Here is a 21613-nt window from a genome sequence, read left to right on the forward strand (position 1 = left end):
TTTGCGGCGTTACAATTACTTATGACCTTACGGGTGAATTGTGGGAGAGACCATTTTCTCCCATAACGTCACCAGTAACTGTTGCTCCGTAGTAGTTGAGATTTGGACACATGTTGATACATCTTGTTTGCTTAGGAATGCCTTACCTTTCATTTCCCAAAATATTGCCCTTTCTTCGCAGGACACTGTGTGTGTGTGTGTTATATATATATATATATATATATATATATATATATATATATATTCATATATATATATATATATATATATATATATATATATATATATATATAAATGTAAGAAATTTTTTCTACCTATTTTCTAATTATCAGACATCTTAGTGTTCTCATATAAAATACATAAGGTGTAATAAATAATTGCTTTCATCTGGTGGAACCGCGGAACTCTCAGAACGCAAGTGCTTTTTTGTGGTTGCATTGAATTCGTTGAGCCCTTGATCAGTGGTAATAGCCTGATTCTCATTGAATACTAGGTGACCAACTTCATCCTCTAAATACATTTGGTGAGTAAGCGAGCTGAAAAGAATTAGGAATCTTTGTTTGATTTATTGCCATATTGTAATCCTGCATGATCTTGAGGTGAGGCTGAAGTCGCCACTAGAACATGTCAGTACCGCCCTTATGATAAGGACACGAAGCGTCCAAACTCACGCATGGCTAAGCATAAGCACACAAAACTAACACTTATTTTTATGTGATGTTGGAGTGAGTTTACATTATCACTTCCAGACGTAAGACAGGGTGTTGCAATCCTTCTGGTCTTGCTTTAAGAGTAGAGCTGAGGGACGTCTGATCGACCCATAATCTGGGAATAAATATCATGTATCCATAATAGGAAACCATGGAGGAATGTTCTTGTATGGCTGTCATTCTCAGTTTGCCTGTCATGGTTTCCCACCACCAAGGTTTAAAAGAGACAGAAACAAATGCCTTAGTACTACAGTTGAAATATTTGATAACAGTACAAAATTACAAAAATGAATAAGTCAAAGGTGCTTACAGGCTGCCATCAAAACAAGTGGAAAATTACCAACAAAACTAACGAGTAGGTGTTCATTTACTGCACACCAAGTGATAAAGTAATGGTAGAATAATGCTAATTTTTTATACTTTCTTTTTTTTTTATGTATCCTACTCTGGGCAAAGGTATCAGGGCATATCCCCAGCGCCCAGTAGTTCTCTTACATCTCCCATGTCACCACATCGGCGCTAACACCCACCGTCCATAGTGAATACATGTTAGGGCTGTTTCATACAGACTGCAGTCAAAACAGCCCTTTGAAATGACCGGCAAACACTGAGGGAGCTATTTTTCCTTTTCTAAAACATGCCCTGTTTCAAAGAGGAGGTACAACTAATTATAAATGTGTTTTATAAATTAAATAATATGATCCGATAGTCAAAATTTTTCCTTGGGTTAGCCCGTTTAGCTTTATTGTAAGAAATAAGAAAAAAAATTACACAGAGGGTTTTAAATTTATACAAAGAAATTAACAGAACTAATGTTATGAAAAAGAAATTATTGTGGTGTTTATCTGCAATCAAAGCATCAAAACAACAGCTTCAATAGGTAAGCGAACTGTATCACGATTAGATTTCTATCTTATCAAAACATACTTCAGTTTGATGAGGAAGTACAAAGAGAGAGAGAGAGAGAGAGAGAGAGAGAGAGAGAGAGAGAGGCGAACAACGCAAATATGGGTACCTCTATTACTCCGTGTTGCAGTGACATTTATTATTATTATTATTATTATTATTATTATTAGTCCAGATTCTTGTCCATTTGCAGTTTATTTCATGTGGCTCAGTGGCAGAGAAATACATTGTTGAGACATCCTATCCTCTCCTTATTAATTCTTCGTGGCCAGTGCAGGAATAGACAAACACACGATCCATACCCTGTCGTAACTCTGGTTTTGATTTGCACGAAGGACAAAGTGGCTGTAAAATCATCCTCCATCTCCTATTCTTACCTCATAAATAAATCTAATGGTTTTGATTTGCAGGAAGGGCAGTGGCTAATATTCCACCGTGTCCCGCTCTACCTTCATAAAAAAAAAGTTAAGAGACGAAATTCACAGCATGTTATAACTATTTTCTGTACGATGATCAAGGAAAGGAGTGGAAAATCTTCCCTTGTCTATTTCTTCCTGTAAAATGATATGTAAGTTACAACAAGGACTCGATCGTAAATATTCCTGAGTATTCCACCCTGTGTCGTATTCGAATGCTGATGAAGGGATGGAATTTTTAGATCAGGTTAGAGTGAAGAGAGTGTAAGCGTAAAGTTGTCTTATCTCCAACTTAATTCTTGGCTGCAACACGAAATTAACACTGGAATAATGTGCTAGTCACGAAGAATTACCATGGAAAGGATGCATGGCCGTGGTACTGACTCATTCTGCCACAGAGCTACGAGAATTAAGCTGCAAAAATGACGAAAATTGATGCCAAGTTAAGGTGAAGGAACTAGAGGTGTGTTGATTCATTTAGGGGTCAGCAGGTATTTTGATAGAGGTATAGGGTGTTTTGGTCCGTGTTTTAAAAGACGTATTGATTTTTTTTATTAGTAGGTGTTTTGATCTATGCAGTAGCTAAGTGATTTGAATAACTAGAAGATACTGCGTCTTGATCAGTATAAAAAGGATCAGGAGGTGTTTAGATCCATATATAAATTAGTCTGATCAGTAGGTGTTTTGATCCATATATAGTCTGATCAGTAGGTGTTTGGATCAGCAGGTGTTTTAATCAGTGGGTGTTTTGATCCCCTAATGTATTATGATCCACATATGTTTTGAAGGAGTTTTGATCAGTACGTGTTTTGATGAGGAGGTGTTATCATCCACCCATCAGATGTTTTGGTATGTGTTTAGAACCACATATAAGGTGTCAAGATTTATGTATAAGGGATCAGCAGGTGTTGGATCCGGTGTTAGCGATGATCCAGTCCGTGTAGGCGGGCACGCTGGTGTAAACGCTGGGAGTGTTAGGCTCAGCGCACCCTCTCCCGAAGCTCACTATGCCGATCTGTGCCCACCGCCCGTCGCACAGCTGTACCACCATGGGCCCGCCGCTGTCACCCTGTTGAGGTAGAGCACACCCGATTAAAATATATGAATAAATAAAGAAAAAAGACTTGTACATAAACTCCGTGATGCAAGGCCTTTTCCTTAGACGCTTTTTTTTTCATGTTAAGTAATGACATTGGCTGGACTAATAGTTATTACCCAGCTAGCGACGCGTTAATGTAATTGCCTGCGTCTGTGTGTCTCTGTATTAATGCGTGTGTCTCCGTGTGTGTGTGTGTGTGTGTGTGTGTGTGTGTGTGTGTGTCTGTTACCAAAATATCTCAAAATTAAGTGGGCAAATCGTATCCAAACTTGATGAGCAGTTTCCCAGGATATGAAGCTTGAACTGTTTAAATTTGGGAGAACCTGTGATGATATGTCTCTGATTATCACACGACCTTAGTCAGCAGAACATATATTGCCATATCCTTTAATGTATGGTATGGTATAAAAACACACTGGTCTGGCATGATGAGGAACAGACGGAAATATTAAGCTGAAATTTAGTCTGAAGTTGGACGCCCTTCCTAATAAGCACCCCATATTTTAATTACAACTAATTTATTTTAGGAAAGAATACTGATCTAGGTTATTAGTGATGGCGAACGATACGCATTTGTGGGCGATGCATTGGCTATCCTTTAGAACGTTGTTGAACACCCCTCCCCCCTGCAGTCTGGCTTAGTTCCCACCTGGCTTAGTTCCTCACCTGGCTTAGTTCCCCACCTGGCTTAGTTCCCCACCTGGCTTAGTTCCCCACCTGGCTTAGTTCCTCACCTGGGTTAGTTCCCCACCTGGCTTAGTTCCTTACCTGGCTTAGTTCCTCACCTGGCTTAGTTCCTCACCTGGCTTAGTTCCTCACCTGGCTTAGTTCCCCACCTGGCTTAGTTCCTCACCTGGCTTAGTTCCCCACCTGGCTTAGTTCCCCACCTGGCTTAGTTCCTCACCTGGGTTAGTTCCCCACCTGGCTTAGTTCCTCACCTGGCTTAGTTCTCCACCTGGCTTAGTTCTCCACCTGCTCAGTTTCATATTTAGTTCAGTTTTGCTCCTGGCTTAACTCCCACCTGGTTTAGTTCCGTGCCTGGTTTTCTTCACCTGACAGTTCCCTTTCTGACCTAGGTCCTCATCTGGCTTAGTTCCCCACCTGGCTTAGTTCCTTACCTGGCTAATTTACTACCAGGTTAGATCCCCACCTGGTTCAGTTCTCCATGTGGCTTAGTTCTCTATGTGGCTTAGTTCTCCATGTGGCTTAGTTCCCCACCTGGCTTAGTTCCCCACCTGGCTTGGTTCCCCACCTGGCTTAGTTCCCCACCTGGCTTAGTTCCCCTCCTGGCTTGGTTCCCCACCTGGCTTTGTTCTCCACATGGCTTTGTTCTCCTCATGGCATTGTTCTCCACATGACTTTGTTCCCCACCTGGCTTTGTTCCCCACCTGGCTTTGTTCCCCACCTGGCTTTGTTCTCCACATGGCTTTGTTCTGCACATGACTTGGTTCTCCAACTGGCTTTGTTCTCCACCTGGCTTTGTTCTCCACCTGGCTTTGTTCTCCGTCTGGATATTCTCCACCTGGCTTTGTTTTGCACCTGGCTTTGTTCTGCACCTGACTTTGTTCTGCACCTGACTTTGTTCCCCACCTGCTTTTGTTCTCCACCTGGCTTTGTTCTTCACGTGGCTTTGTTACTCACTTGGTTTTAGTTTCCCCACCTGGCTTAGTTCCCTATCTGGCTTAGTTCCCCACCTGGCTTGGTTCCCTACCTGGCTTTGTGACTCACCTGGTTTAGTTCCCCACCTGGCTCAGTTCCCCACCTGGCTTAGTTCCCCACCTGGCTTGGTTCCCCACCTGGCTTAGTTCCCCACCTGGCTTAGTTCCCCACCTGGCTTGGTTCCCCACCTGGCTTTGTTCTCCACATGGCTTTGTTCTCCTCATGGCTTTGTTCTCCACATGACTTTGTTCCCCACCTGGCTTTGTTCCCCACCTGGCTTTGTTCCCCACCTGGCTTTGTTCCCCACCTGGCTTTGTTCTCCACATGGCTTTGTTCTGCACATGACTTGGTTCTCCAGCTGGCTTTGTTCTCCACCTGGCTTTGTTCTCCGTCTGGCTATTCTCCACCTGGCTTTGTTCTGCACCCGGCTTTGTTCTGCACCCGACTTTGTTCTGCACCTGGCTTTGTTCCCCACCTGCTTTTGTTCTCCACCTGGCTTTGTTCTCCACGTGGCTTTGTTACTCACTTGGTTTTAGTTTCCCCCTCTGGCTTAGTTCCCTATCTGACTTAGTTCCCCACCTGGCTTGGTTCCCTACCTGGCTTTGTGACTCACCTGGTTTAGTTCCCCGCCTGGCTTAGTTCCCCACCTGGTTTAGTTCCACGTCTGGCTTAGTTCCCCACCTGGTTTAGTTCCATGTCTGGCTTAGTTCCCCACCTGGTTTAGTTCCACGTCTGGCTTAGTTCCTCACCTGGCTTAGATCCTCACCTGGCTTAGATTCCGACCTGGCTTAGTTCTCCACCTGGTTTAGTTCCACGTCCGGCTTTGTTCTCCACCTGGTTTAGTTTTCCACCTGGGCTCGTTCTGCACCTGGCTTTGTTCCCCACGTGGATTGCTCTCCATCTAGTGTTGTTTCGCAGCTGGCTTACTTCCCAACCTGGCCTAGTTCCCGCCTAACATAATTTTCCAACTGGCCTACACCAAGCCTTTTTTTTTTTTTTTTTTTTTTTAATGCCGAGAATTTTTCAGACTAAAGGACTGTAAGTATTATACCTTCTGAAGTAAATTAATCTATTAAGAAATCAGCATTCGCTCAGTTAGAGATGTCTGGACACATGTGTTATCTTCAGTCCAGTGACTCTCTCTCTCTCTCTCTCTCTCTCTCTCTCTTTCTTTCTTTCTTTCTTTCTTTCTCTCTCTCTCTCTCTCTCTCTCTCTCTCTCTCTCTCTCTCTCTCTCTCTCTCATTTCCAGACGGTTGTCTTCAAATTAAGATGGACTTCTTGAGCTGGGGAAATTAAATACAGCCCCCTTTAGCCCTTTCAGTGTAGCAGAACTTTCCTAAACTGAATAAAATCAAGTACACAGCATAGAGTAAGGAAAACGAAAAGGAAAAAAAGACAAGTATGAAAGAAAGAAAAAAAAAGAAAAAAGGGAAGGGAATCATGGTAGTGAGCAACAGAATTTTCTCATGACAGGGACAACTCTAGGATTTTCTTCCAGCTGGCCATAGATGATAATATTCAACAGAGGAATGAGTCATATGAGCCTGAGAGTGTTAATGCCCCACCTTACACACGTCCTTGGAGGACGTAAAGGTACAGATAACGTTGTTGTTGTTGGGCAGCTGTATGTTGAGGGTGGCACACTGCTGACGGCTAATAACGTCCAGCACCACCTCTTGTAGATTGTTGGGTGCGCTCAAGCCTGCAACGCCACCAAAGTATGGTTTCGTTATCGCTTTAAGAGTACTTTATGCAATACTATTTCATTTAATATTCTCCTTATCATACTTCCTCCAGCACTAGGCCAATTAATATACTTTTTATAACATTTCCTCTTTTATCATACCAATTTGATAATCATGAGAGTTTGGTTTAGTCACTCCATTTCATCCCCTTAATATCATTACACAGTCCAGTAAAGAAGGACCGCTGTATTATAGGGATGCATATGAGGGTAGTGAGTTCAGAAAAGCTGTACGTGCTAGAGAAAAATAAACATCATATATGAAATCCACGCCACGTTATTGCCTTGGAATACCTAGTTTTGTCTCTGAACTGAAATAATTGTCGAGTAGTGTAATCATACTATATCTCTGAATCTACCTTGGCCCAGAATTATCATCTTTCCATTTAGAATGCTGAGTTTTAGAAACTGACACCAGAATACAATGTTAGCTGCTAAAAAGTACTGTACTATGAATAGAATGAAAAGCTGGAATGTTGTCCCTTCTGTCATTGAACCACGAGAAATAAACTGCAAAAGGACAAGAATCAGACTAAGTTAGATAAAAGGACTATTGTCTTAATATCCCGTTCAGTTATAGGACGTCGTATTTATAACGTTATTTTTGGATTATTTGTTCAGGATAGGAGAGACTTTGAACTGTAGGGTTTAGATATAGCCTTCACTATCCCTTTCAGTAAAAGAGCTCCTTCCTAACCTGAATATAATCGTTTGATAGCAGGAAGAATAATTTCTTACACTGCAAGCGGTTTTGTTGATACGTCGAGAACAACACATAGACAAGCCAGGCAGTTGATTAAAAGCAGGTGGACGCTTCAGAGTTTTATTCCATCTAGACACAGCTGAGGTAATGTACTACAATTCCCAACAAGAAATTCGCGGTACAGGGTAATCTGCCACTTATGGTCAGGTTAACTAGAGATCAGGTTAATCGCACCCGTCTACCCTCACAACTGCCCCTCCTTACCCCCACCAAAACACTGATTCGTTAGGCGGATGGATCGGAGATATGAAGCTTCGTTCGCTCTCCCGTCTTGTCACATGTAGACTAATCTTACTTTCAATTATCTTACTATTATGTGTATTATCAAGTGCACAGATCCATCTTCAGCTCCACGAGAAGTAATTATATCGATTTTTTTGCAGACTGCAATAACCCTAATGTACAGAGTTTGGTTTCCAACTATTTATCCAACGTGTTCTAAGCTATAGACTAAAATCCAAGTAACAGTGACAAGTTATATGGCCATGTAAGTCCCTGGACAGCCACATTTTCACCCACCTACTCATCCACATACCCACTCAACCCATCCAACAGAAGCCACCGACCTCACCCCGGCCACTCACTCTGCCCAGCCACCTAAGCTACCCACCCAGCCCACCTATCCCTGCCATTACCCTGCTAACCCACGAATGCCACCCACGAAGCTCATCCAACAGCGCCACTCAACACATTCACTCAGTCACTTCACCTTGAACCCATCCAGCCACCCAACTCAACTACCCACTCAGAGCATCCCGACCACGCAGTCGTCTCAGCCACCCTGGCGACCCATCGTGCCCATTCACCCTGGCGACCCACTCTGCCCACACATCTCGACACCCTATCTTGCTCACCGACCCCTACAACCCACCCTTCCCACCCACGAATTCCACCCACCCTGTTCACCCAACAATGCCATCCATCGCATCAACCCACACAACCCTCCACCCTTTCCCTGAACCCTCACCCACCCTGCCCATCCACCCATACTGTCCACCCACTCCTCCCGAGTCACACCGACCCACCCGCCCATGCACATGCCCAACCACCATTCTTACCCAACCCCATTCACTCCGCCATCCCATTCACCCATTCCAACCCGACTCATCCATCAAACTCATCCTATCCAAACCTAACTTACCGACCCCTCCTCAACTACCCACATATCCAGCCACTCACCCACTCAGCCCACCAAACACATCCACTCACTAACCCGTCTCCCATTACAGCCCACCCAAAGCCACTCAAAAAAAAAAAAAAAAACGACAAACGCTCCCCCCCCCCTCACCTTTACCACTGTCCACCCACCCTAGCGAGGCACCGAACTACCACATCCACCAACTCAATCTTTTCAACTAAACCCACGCATCCAACTGACTCTCTCTCCCTCTCTCTCCCTCAAAGATACACACACACACACACACACACACACACACAGTATTTATCCACTTTTAACCAAACTTGGTGCACGGGCTGAGCTCCACCCATTGAGTAAAGCTATTTTATTTAAAAACAATAGGTCAAAGTTAATGGTAAAGAGCTATGTCAAAAGCTGACCTAGTGAAATCAATTATAACTCTTTTCATCTAGTTTAGACAAAACGTCGGGGAAGGGTAGCGCGTAATGCAAAAATGAAATTATTCAGTTTTAAGAACAATCAGTCAAAGGTCAAGGTCAAAGGGTAGGGTTGTAGTTCAGCTAGTGTGTGTGTGTGTGTGTGTGTGTGTGTGTGTGTGTGTGTGTGAGTTCAAACATAAGTCATGATAATGATGATAATGCTGTTAACTATTAATAATAATAAAACAATAATAATATGCTTCCTACCATCGTCAAGTCGACCCCAGCCAGTGACAACCGCCTTTGTGCCTGGAGCGTAGTCCGAGTTTAGGCCTAGACAGATGGGCTGAATGAGGGGGTCGTTCTCGTAGGGTAGGTCGTTCACTAATTCGATTAGGGCGATGTCGTCATGCTGGGGGGAGAGGGAGGGGGTGAAACGGATGAGAGAGAGAGAGAGAGAGAGAGAGAGAGAGAGAGAGAGAGAGAGAGAGAGAGAGAGAGAGAGAGAGAGAGAGAGAGAGAGAGAGAGAGAGAGAGAGAGAGAGAGAGAGAGAGAGAGAGAGAGAGAGAGAGAGAGAGAGAGAGAGAGAGAGAGAGAGAGAGAGAGAGAGAGAGAGAGAGAGAGAGAGAGAGAGAGGACCCAGGATGCCACACCTATAAGACTCAGAAATAAAGAGGAAATTAAGATACAAATTAGCAATACAAGAGAAACTGTAACAAAAATCATAAACAGAACAAAGATCCAAAGTTCACCTGTGCATGACGATGACGTATAATCTGGGATGATGTGTGGGTAGTTTTATGTATGCCTGTATTTTCCTTTTGTAAATTGAAGACGATTTTATTCAGCGTGGGAAAGACCTAAGCTCGTATTCTCCCCTAGCACATCTTCCTTAGCGATTTAATTTGTTTATTACCCTTTACTGTCCTCTTCTGTGTTACATTAATCCAACGAATATCGCTATACTCTGCATAAATAACGAACAGAGGGCTATTAACTAGTCATATCCAAAAATAAATCGCTAAGGAATAGGTTTTAGGGAGCTTCCTTAACCGACGATAATACGAGCCTTTGGCCTTATTCTCGCTGATTGAGGAGGCTCCCTAACACCTCTTCCTTAGCGATTTATTTTTGGATATCTATCTATCTATCTATACACCAAGGCTGCTTCCCCCAAGGAAAGGGAGGTAGCCGAGACAGGACGACACACTCCTCATGTACTCATCCATTCAAACACATTCATTCGCATCTTAGCCCCAAAGGGGAGAAGGGACAGATCCTCACCGCACCACACTGCACAAGGGTCAAATGAGCAGTGCAATCAGTGACATCCGCAGTAGGGCCCGACAGCAGAGCTGGTTTACCCCTGCCACATCATAATAGATCCATCCCCTTACCCGCACCTGACCTGACTAGCTGATCAGACCAAATGCGGGAGAATATCCCCTCAGGGCTGCGTCATCATTTATTCATTCACAATTTCTCTCCATTTATTTCTGTCACTCACAGCCACTCTCCCTTGCTCAACAGACATCCCTCTCACATCCAGCGCTCTCTTCACACGGTCCATCCATCCTATTCGTGGTCTCCCTCTCAGCCTTACACCTCTCACATCAGATCTAGTTATCTTTTTCACCAATCGCTCATTATCCATTCTCTCCATATGCCCAAACCATCGCAACACCCTCTGCTCAACTCTATCAGCCATCTCCCGAACAACTCCAGTTCTCCTTCGCAGTTCATCATTTCGCACTCGATCCATACGTGTCACTCCACACACATTCCTCAGACACCTCATCTCCATTACATTCAAACTTTTCCTCTCTGCTACACCCATATTCCATGTTTCAACCCCATATAACGCAGTCGGTACCACAACACCCTCATACAGCCTTCTCTTTATTTCCATTCTAAGCGAACGACATCTAAACACCTTTTTCATTCCTCCCAGCACCTTTCCTACTTCATTCATTCTAAACTTCACTTCTTCACCTATTCTTCCATCCACAGCAACATGTGACTCTAAATATTTAAAACACTCTACCTCCTCAAGCAACTCACCATTCAAAACTATATTCATCCCCCTACCATCTATCAACCTCGTACACTTCATCACTTTACTCTTATTCTCATTTACTTTCAATTTCCTCCTTTCACACACCCTTCCAAACTCCTATACCAACTGTCTCAATCTCTCCTCTGAATCGGCCACCAGTGCAGTATCATCTACAAACAGCAGCTGCCTCAGATTCCACTCTCCACCGTCAACATTCACCAGACTCAGACCTCCACATAAAACTCTCTTTTTTTTTTTTTTTACGTGTCCGACTCTGGGCAAAGGCTCAGGGCCTATTTCTTGGGGGCAGTGGCCTATCCCAAGGCCCAGTAGTCCTACACCTCCACATGTCACCACTTCGGCGCTAACACCCACCGTCCATACCGAATACATGCTAGGGCTGTCTCATACAGGACAGGTGTACTGGTATTAGCAGGGGTACTTTTATGACATGTCGGCGGGTCATCTGGTAGATCAGGAAAGTCTGCTTTTATGAAATTCAAATCCTTAAACTGTTCCCTGCCCCAACCGGGATTCGATCCTGGGTCCATTAGGACTGCAAGCCGCCTCTCTACCGATTCAGCCACCGCCTCCCTTACAACACCATCCATATAAATATTAAACAACCAAGGCGACATCACACATCCCTGTCGCAGCCCCACTCTCACAGGAAACCATTCACAGCATTTCCCACTCTTACACATGCTCTACTATTAACGTAAAAACTCTTCACCCCTTTTGGTAACCTACCATCAAGTCCATACAATCTTTAAACAGTCCACAAAGCCTCCATATCAATTCTGTCATACGCTTTCTCTAAAACTGGTTAATATCCTTCTGTACCTTCTTTATGTACAGAGTGGCGATATTAGATAGATTTATGTAACAGGGTAGAAGAGTAAGGAAAAATAATCAAAATAAATAACTTAGGAAACGTTGTCAGGGAGCTTCTCACGCGACAAGAATACGGGTCCTATTTCTCTCTCTCTCTCTCTCTCTCTCTGAATAACATCGGGAGGTAATAACAAGAACATAAGAGAAATGATGCACTCGTATTGAAGTGGTTTATCCCTTCAATACGGTGACACACACACACACACACACACACACACACACACACACACACACACACACACACACACACACACACACACACACACACACACACTCTCTCTCTCTCTCTCTCTCTCTCTCTCTCTCTCTCTCTTTCTGAATAACATCGGGAGGTAAAACAAGAACACAAAAGAAATAATGTACTCGCATTGGAATGGTTTATCCCTTCAATACGGTGACTTTTCCTTTCTCTCTCTCTCTCTACTTTAATCAGTCTACCATCAGACGATTTTGCGAAACTCAGGAAAGATCTCCAGACTTAGAAGGGTTGATTAAGGCGATATCAAACCCCTTCAGCTCGAAAAATTATCTGCTAAGCCAAGTTAAAGTACAAGAATAAAATGTATAGGTCATCGAACTGAAAAGATTGAGAGAGAGAGAGAGAGAGAGAGAGAGAGAGAGAGAGAGAGAGAGAGAGAGAGAGAGAGTCTTACGAAGTCATTGGCCAAGGGATTGTAGCTGGGATGAACGATGATTCTTGCTACAGGCACAGACGTAAGACCCGATCGGAGATGAGAACCGATCCCTACCGTGGCGGACACCTGCCGAATCCTGGAAAAAAAAAAAAAAGCCTCGTTGGTTAAAATGACGAGAATAAGTCCATCTACTTCGTTATCTATTTGTCTACATCCATTTATTTATCTGTGTAATTTTATTTGTTAGTCCAGCTGTTTGTATCGTTATCTATCTATATCTATCTTTATCTATCAGTCTATCTCTGCTCTTTCTTTATAATAACTAACAAGTAGTGCCACATGAAATTTAGTGTGAGTGGGTAACTGTCAAAGCAAAAGCAGTTTATATAAGCGGCCAAAAGGTGACGTGTAAAAGATGGTGCAAGAGACTGGCCGACAGATAGCATTGGTGCCCAGGTGGTGTCACGCAGGCTTTACTTGATGTCCTGGTGTATGAAGTGAGAATTCGTCAATGCAAAGACCGTCTGTATTAGTGCCCAAGGAGTGACATGTAAATGATAGTCCACGTTAGCGCTCGTCAGTGGTGTCATGTAAAAGATAATGCAAGTGAGTGGCCGTCAAAGCAAAGACAAGTAGCATTAGTTCTCAAGTGGTGGCAAGCTGTTTTTACGAGTTAAATTGGTAAAAAAATTGTTGGTATCCGTCATAGAAAAGGGTTTGTAAATTAGTGGCCAAGTGTGACATGTAGGAGTTATTTCAAGCGAGTGGCTCTCAAAGTAAAGACAAATACTGTTAGTGCCCAAGTGGTGGAAAGCAACCTTACGGGCTATATTAGGGAGGAAGAAGCAGCGAGAGGCTGTGGAAGCAAAGACAGTTTACATTAGAGCCCAAGTGGTGACATGTAAAAGATGGTACAAATTAGTGACCGTCAAAGCAAAGACGTGATATTGGTGGCAAGCAATCCTTTCAGGGTATTTGGGAGAGAGAGAGAGAGAGAGAGAGAGAGAGAGAGAGAGAGAGAGAGAGAGAGAGAGAGAGAGAGAGAGAGAGAGAGAGAAGTAATGAGAATCCTCCAAAAAAAGGCACTTTGTAATGATGCCAAAGTGGTGACATGTAAATGTTAGTGCAAGTGAGTGGCTATAAAAAAAAAAAAGGAAAAATAATATTAGTACCCAAGTAGTGGCAAGCAATCCTTACGGCGTATTTGAGAGGAAGAAGCAGTGTGCGGCTGAGAGGATCCACCTCCTCTTGATGATGGAGCCCCCACAGGATGATGCTGATGTGAGGAATTGGATCCGAACAAACACTTGGTAGGGATATTCGCCAGGCGAGGCATTGTCACCGTTCACGATCCTTGTGTCAGCCCCTCGTACCGTGATGGGAGCGATACCACAGTCGTCTGGGGGATAAGGCAGTGTGAGGTGGGATAGTGTGAAGTATGGCAATGTGAGTAGTGTGTGATGTGGCAGTACGAGATGCGGTAGTGTGAGGTTGATCTGTGTGAATGAGATAATGTGTGATGTAGCAGTACGAAGTGTGGCATGTATGGTGTGGTGGTGTGTGGCGTGGCAGTGTGACATGTTTTTTTTTTTTTTATGCGAGGAAGAGGGAACCAAAGGCCATGAGCCCGCAGTAACAGTTCCCTCCAAGAGAAAAACAAAATACAATAGAGAGCCAAATTCAAGGTCCGATCATTTTGAGATGCCTGGAGACACTGCGTTTGAAAGACTGGAGATCATAGGCAGCAGGAAATACAGACAGAGGGAGACAGTTCCAGAGCTGACCTGTTGCATAAATGAAAGACTGGGAGTAACGGTTAACTCTTGCATTAGAGAGCTGAACAGAAAAGGGATGAGAGTTTGCTGCCAGACGGGTGCTACGCGCCCGTCGTAGAGGTGGAGGGATGCAAGCAGACAGTTTAGAGGAGCAGTGACCATTAAAGTAGCGATAGAAAAGAGATAAAGATGCAACAGTGCGGCGAAGAGACAGAGGTTGAAAGGAGTCAGTAAGAGGAGGAGAGTTAATGAGACGAAAAGCCTTTGACTCCACGCTATTGAGAAGAGCTGTATGTGGGGAGCCTCCCCACACATGAGAGTTGTACTCCACACAGGGGCGGATAAAACCCCTGTATAGAGTCAACAATTGTGCAGGGGTAAAGAAAGAGCGGAGTCGGCTTAGCACACCCAATCTCTTGGAAGCAGATTTTACAAGAGATGTAATATGATCTTTCCAAGATAAGTCCCGAGTTAATGAAACCCCAAGCATGTTCAAGGATGATGCAGGATTAAGCTGAATATTATTAAACATTAGTGGGTACAACTGTGGAAGATTTTGTCGGGTTGATAGGTGTAAGAACTGAGTTTCAGATGCATTAAAAACAACCATATTATTTTTACCCCAGTCAGAGATACGAGCCAAGTCAGACATTAGGTGTGCCATAGCCTCATTCCTTGTTTGTTGACGTAACTGTTGAGATGGGCGTTGTGGGAACCGAATGGAAAGGTGAAGGGTGGAGTCATCAGCGTATGAGTGGATAGGGTTAGATGTACAGCTTAGAAGATCATTGATGAATACACCCATGACGTATTTTTCGTTGTAATCAAACCATCACCAGACGATTTTATGCAGCCAGGGAGACACTACTGGAACTGGAGGGGTTAGATACAGCCTACATTAACCCATTCACTATTATGATGTTATGCTAAGATGAATAAAAGCATGTGGTAACAGCAAGAATAAACTAACAAAGGAAGGCACGTGGATTCACGGGGTTAAGGAGACAAAGACCACCTTATTTTGCAGTTTCCTTCTGTTTTTTCCTTTAACTTTTCATGGTATTCTTTAAGTATTTTTTAAATTGCGTTTTCAAGTTTCAGTGTTTTTTTTTAATTTCTTTTAAAAGTAGTTAAAACGTTTGAAAAGCGGTTCTTGTTAACAGACGGACTCCATCGTGTGGTGCACGAAGACAGGCGGACGTCATCTTAGAATGTCACTTTGAACGAAATTACCTCTCAGTGTTTATCCATATGGAACCAAAATTTTCGTAACTTAACTCAACCTTATTCATACTAACCTAACCCAACTTTTTATATGCTAACCCAGGGGTGGGGAACTATTCTCCTATTAAGGACCATTAGGATATTATTAACATCATTCGCGGGCCATACAAAATTATCTACTTAAAATCAACTGTTGCCCAGTACATTATATATATATATATATATATATATATATATATATATATATATATATATATATGATAGGGGGAGGCGGTGGCTGAATCGGTAGAGAGGCAGCCTGCAGTCCAGATGGACCCAGGTTCGAATCCCGGCTGGGACAGGGAACAGTTTAAAGATTTGAATTTCCTAAAAACAGACTTTCCTGATCTACCAGATGACCCGCCGACATGTAAAAATACCCCCGCTAATACCAATACACAAGTCCTGTATGAGACAGCCCTAGCATGTATTCAATATGGACGGTAGGTGTTAGCGCCGAAGTGGTGACATGTGGAGGTGTAGGAGGACTACTGGGCCTTGGGATAGGCTACTGCCCCCGAGATATAGGCCCTGACACCTTTGCCCAGAGTCGGACACATAGTATATATATATATATATATATATATGAGTTTATGAAACTGCATTTATGAATTGCCATGCGGGCCTGATCAAATGGTCTTGCGGGCCTTATACGGCCCTGAGGTCGGACGTTCCCCACCCCTGTGCTAACCTAACCGAATGAAAGGATCTTGAATTTGGCTCGTTCTGTATTGCTTTTTTTTTTTTTTTTTTTCTTGAAAGGAACGATTTGCGGGCTCCTGGTCTTTGGTTCCTACTTTCTTGTATAATCAATCAATCAATCATTTCCTGTGGCACCCTCGGGGATGCATAGGGCCTCGATGAACTCACACCACCACATCCTATCTTGTGCTAACTCCTCAAGATCTCCCCAACACTCATCTCCAGCTTCCCGTCTCATTGTCCTCACCCACGTCTCTTTTGGCCTTCCTCTACCTCTCCTACCAAGTGCCACCCACCCTGGTGTACCTCGTACTATTCCCTGTCTCCTATACACATGTCCTAGCCACTTCCATCGTGAGAATCTAACATATTCATCGATCGGCTGCACTCCTGTTATTTCTCTAATTCTACTATTTGGTATCCTTTCCCACCACTTAACTCCTAATATTCTTCTAAGTGCTTTATTTTCAAACACCAAGAATTTATTTTCCATAGTCACTGTGCTGTACCAAGACTCGTGTCCATAAATTAAGATACTCCTAACCATTACCTTATAAAGTTTGATTTTTGTATGCACAGAGAAATTGTTATTATTCCAAATATTTTTAAGCATTCCCATTGCCTGATTAGCCTTCTTTAACCTTTCCTCGAATTCAAAGTTCAAAGAACCATCCTTGGCTAAATAAGTACCTAAATATTTAAACCTATCAACTTGCTTTACAACCATACCTCCAATTACACATTCCTGCGCATTTTCCATATTCATATTGATTATTTCAGTTTTTCCACAATTAATAACCAAACCCACCTTGCGACCTTCACTCACCAAACAGTCCAACACTCTCTGGATCTCTTCTGGCCCATCACAAATCAAAACTATATCATCTGCATAATCTAAATCCAAAAGTTTCCTGTTCTCTCCCCAAAGTATACCTGCACCGGTTTCTGTTCCAACGCGTTTCATAATGTAATCAATGACCAATATAAATAGTAAAGGCGATAGAACACCACCTTGAATTACTCCGGACTTGACTTCAAACGAATCACTCAGACAACCATCAACCATCACTTTACAAAATGTGTCCTCATGCATGTTCATAATGACCCTCACAAACTCCTCTGGTATTCCATAATGTCTCATGATCTTCCCCATAGTCTCTCTCGAAACACTATCAAAAGCCTTTTCAAAATCAACAAAACAAAGACTTAACGGTACTCTCATTTCATTAACTTGCTGCATCAAATGCCTAACTATAAAGATCTGATCATTGCAACCACGTCCCTTTCTAAAACCAGCCTGTTCATCCCTCAGAATACCCTCAACCACCGGCTCCAACCTATTTAACAACACTACTGAAAACTTTCAAAGCTATCGGTGACAAAGAGATTCCCTCCAATTACCACATTCACTCAGGTCTCCCTTCTTCGGAACTTTAACAATTACACCATTCTTCCAAACTGACGGTAGTAACCCCGTCACCCATATCTTATTGAATAGCTTGGTCAAGATCATTATTAATCTATCCCCCTCCACTTTAAACATTTCCGGAAATAAACCATCCTCCCCTGGTGCCTTATTATTCTTTAACTGTTTTACTGCTTTCTCCACTTCTGCAAGCCTCAACTCTCCTGTTTCTATATTTAAATCTTCCTGAGCAGACGGTATATCCTCTTCTGGTGGTATTGGTCTATTAAGAACTGTCTCAAAATGCTCTTTCCATCTGTTTTTAATATCTCCATCTTTGGTCAATAAATTTCCTTCCCTGTCTCTAACTGGTATTTCCTTGCGTTTACCTTCATTACCACTCAGTTCTCTAACCGATTCATATGCTATTCTTTGACTCTGTCCATCATTTTTGTTTATTAAGATTTCAGTCTCTGCAACCTTTTCATCCACACATCTTCTTTTATCTCTCCTAGCTAACCTTCTTACTTCTGAATTCAAACTCCAGTACGCAGCTCTTGCTAATTCAATCTCTCGTTCATCAACGCATTGCATCTCACTCCTCAATTTAGCCTCACCTCTCTTTTTTATCATATCCCACGTTTCCTCCGATATCCATTTCTTTCTCCTGAATCTATGTCTCCTTCCAATCGTACATTCAGCAGTCTCATGCAAAACTTTGTTCACATCCTCCCACATCTCATCTACACTTCTCTCCCCCTCTTCCAACGTTTCCAACACCAAAAACCTATTTCTGCATTCTAATCTGAATTCCTCCTTTTCTTCTCCTTCCCTTCTAAGCTTAACAATATCGTATCTACCAACACCAGATTTTTCCTTCTTCTGATTTTTAAGTTTAAACCTTATTTTTGCAATGCTGAGTTGATGGTCACTACCAATATCCGCTCCCCGTTTAACATGAACATCTAGCAGAGAACTTCTATGCCTCCTACTGATAGCGATGTGATCAATCTGATTTTTATATTTTCCACACGGCGACACCCAAGTTGTCTTGTGTATATTGCAATGCTGAAAGAGTGTGCCCCGATGACTAAGTCATTTGCTAGACAGAAGCTTCCAAACCTCACTCCGTTTTCACTCATCCTACTACCAACTCCCATCTTACCCATACATGCCTCAAATCCCTCATTTGAACAGCCCATTACTGCATTAAAATCTCCAACGCAGATCAAAACATCATGTCTAGGTACCCTTCCTACTCCTTCTTGCAACTTTTCATAAAATGTGTCTTTCCTTTCATTGAGTGCATCATTAGTAGGTGCATAACACACAAACAGACTGATGTTGCCATGATTTGATTTAAACCGTGCGTATAACAATCGCTCATCTATAGGATCCCACTCACATAAAGCCTTATTTGCCTTACAACCCAGCAACAATCCTACTCCCTGATAATGCATTCCGTCAAGTCGACCAGATATCTTGTATAATATATATATATATATATATATATATATATATATATATATATATATATATATATATATATATATATATATATATATATATGCGTAACATAACCAATCCCTTATCTAATCATATTTTCCTTGTGTGTTGATGGCTTCTCTTCATATCCGAGAATTATTTCTGTACTCCTTTATAAAGTCACTGAATCAGTTGAGAGGCAGGTAAAAAAATTTGTTAATTTTCAAGAGGTGGTCCTATGTCTCCTTAAGGATAACCCAATATTAGATATGACTGAACTAACCAGCATTATTCAGGCTCATTGAAATAGTTTCAAGTTCTCTTCAGTAGTACACAATACCAGATATATAAAAGGAATACTGCTCAGAGCTGCAGTACTGGGACATAAATACCGAATCACTTCATAATAATAAATAAAGGGACAGCGAACAATTACTTATGAAACCCAGTGATACAATCATTGGAATCCAGCAAAGGTTTCAGAAAGGTGTGTAATAAACATAACTTGAACTGAAATGTGAAATCATATACTTATCTGCAGCAATACGCTAGAAACGAACCCTATGATACACCTTGTGAAGTGTATGGACCAAAGGCTAGGCTATCGTAGTCAAAGCCATTCGTGGATAGGTGACTGGTCGATCTCCCTGGTGGCACAGCAGTTCGACTAACCCCGAATTGCCTCATGGGGAGTCGAACCTGCAAGTCGAACATCCTTAGACCTCTAGACCACTACTGGGAGGCCTTCACTGATTTTGTATTCTCTACTTAGTCCTAATTAACTCCAGAGAATTTAATTTCAGCCTAAGAGAGTTATTGATAGCATTCACCGACCCCTTCGTTACACAGGTCTCCCCTAAGATGAGGAAAACCTTCTAGATGTGGCAAGAAAGAACAAAGAAAATATGTTGCTAGAGTCAAGGGATTTCGATGACTGGAAAACAGCTGTGATAATGGCATTGATAAAGACAGTGATAATGTTAGTGAAAAATACATGACCCCTCCCTTCACCCCCTTGCGCTAACGCTGAAGTCAACCAGATCACTTTAGGGGAGGTGACTTCGAACTTGGTACAATTGTTCCTTGGGCAAATAAACCTAGACATATGATGATGATGGGGATTTCGGCTTTTTAAAGGGAGGTATGAAATCCAAGTTAAATCACACAAACCTAATTTTATTAATCCTACGTTCTTGTTTGTTCAGTAATCATGTCAGTTAACACCGAAGTATGTCAGTGTACAGTAGCTGTATGGAGACTATGTTGTATTCCCTTGGGTAATGTTGGCAATCTTATATTATTTGACATTTCATTTTTATATATTAATTTTGCATTTTTTCCAAAAACTTATATAGTAATGGTTACACTTATGATACACCTACATGTTCTGGTTCCATGGTTTTTTTCATTTTTTTTTCTCATTTCGCCAAAATTTATGAATACTGATTTCGTGATCTCAATGCTGATTGCCTTTTCATGATCGATAAATATACAGTACACCTGCTTCGTGGGGATTTAAACGGTGGTGGAAAATACTCACCACAGAAGCGCCTCACTGCGGAACAAGCGGTGGTTGGTGGCGATGGTGACGGTGCCTGTGGGGGTAGACTCGTATCTGCAATAAATAAATAATTAAATAAGTGAGCATATACTGTATATATATATATATATATATATATATATATATATATATATATATATATATATATATATATATATGAGAGAGAGAGAGCATTCTGGCGAGAAGGAAAACATACTTTGACTACAGTAGTGGTGATTGTGGTAGCGGTGGTAGTGATGGCCTGGTAGTAGTAATTGTGGTACCGGTGAATGTGGTGACTGATAGTGAATTAGTAGTAATTGTGGTAGTGTGGTAGTGGTGACTGGTATTGTGGTCTCGGTGGCTGTGGAAGTGTGGTAGTGATGATTGCCCCCTCCCCCCACGGAAACCACCTTGTCGTGGCGGGGGTCTTGTGTTCCTTGTACTGTAAAGCCTATGTCCCACTGTCAGGAACTTTCCCACGACACGCCCCGATCTTCATGTCTTCGTGTGTCGCCGCATGTCGTCATGAGTAACGTGGCGTGACTTAGCGATGAAGTAGCGCTGACATGGAGAACTTGGTCATTCTTCGCGGTTCTTGGCACGCTACGACAATTTTTGGAATGTTCAAAAACTGTCGGCGTGGGCGCCGACAAGGAGGAGAACGTGACATGTCGTGACGGTAAGGTCATTTGTCTTACCTGTGACAGCGTGTAGCTTGTCGTAGGTTGTTGTAGCTTGTTGCCATGTCTTGACATGACTTGGAGTCAAAGTGACCGTTATTTTTTAACTGAGGGATGATCGTAGTGTGTCGCCAGGATAACGTGACGCTTCCGTAGGGTGTCGTGGGATGTTGTAACAATGTCTTGTGTGTCTTAGCACTAACGTGGCTGTGTCGTGAAATAGCAGTTTAGGCCTACCGTTTGAGGTATGATCGTGACATTTCACGAAGATCGTACCTCGAGGGTTAGATCTTGGTGATCGGGGCAGTTCTCGAAGAT

General features: G+C 42.6%; 1 protein-coding gene across 1 annotated transcript; it reads right to left on the reverse strand.

Moving 5' to 3' along the window:
• Positions 1–2930: 2930 nt before the first annotated feature.
• LOC145418068 (plasma kallikrein-like) lies at positions 2931–21360 on the reverse strand. Its single transcript, XM_080286601.1, has 6 exons — positions 21314–21360; positions 20629–20687; positions 13640–13841; positions 6831–6847; positions 6358–6494; positions 2931–3101 (listed from the first exon to the last, which is right to left on the reverse strand). The coding sequence occupies exons 1-6, from the start codon at positions 21358–21360 to the stop codon at positions 2931–2933; spliced, it is 633 nt and encodes a 210-aa protein (XP_080142727.1).
• Positions 21361–21613: the final 253 nt, after the last annotated feature.

The sequence above is a fragment of the Coenobita brevimanus genome, chromosome 112 (assembly GCF_032717465.1).
Source record: "Coenobita brevimanus isolate Jiangsu-jjx chromosome 112, ASM3271746v2, whole genome shotgun sequence".
NCBI classification, from domain to species: Eukaryota; Metazoa; Arthropoda; class Malacostraca; order Decapoda; family Coenobitidae; genus Coenobita; species Coenobita brevimanus.

Bases quoted from the DNA above. Each gene is read 5' to 3' on its own strand.
- LOC145418068 (XM_080286601.1), bottom strand. From the start codon at position 21,360: ATGGCAACAAGCTACAACAACCTACGACAAGCTACACGCTGTCACAG. The intron at 20,688-21,313 runs GTAAGACAAATG...TATTTATTGCAG, and splicing joins CAAGCTACACGCTGTCACAG to ATACGAGTCTACCCCCACAG. The intron at 3,102-6,357 runs GTGGGGCATTAA...CTACCTCAACAG, and splicing joins CCTCCAAGGACGTGTGTAAG to GGTGACAGCGGCGGGCCCAT.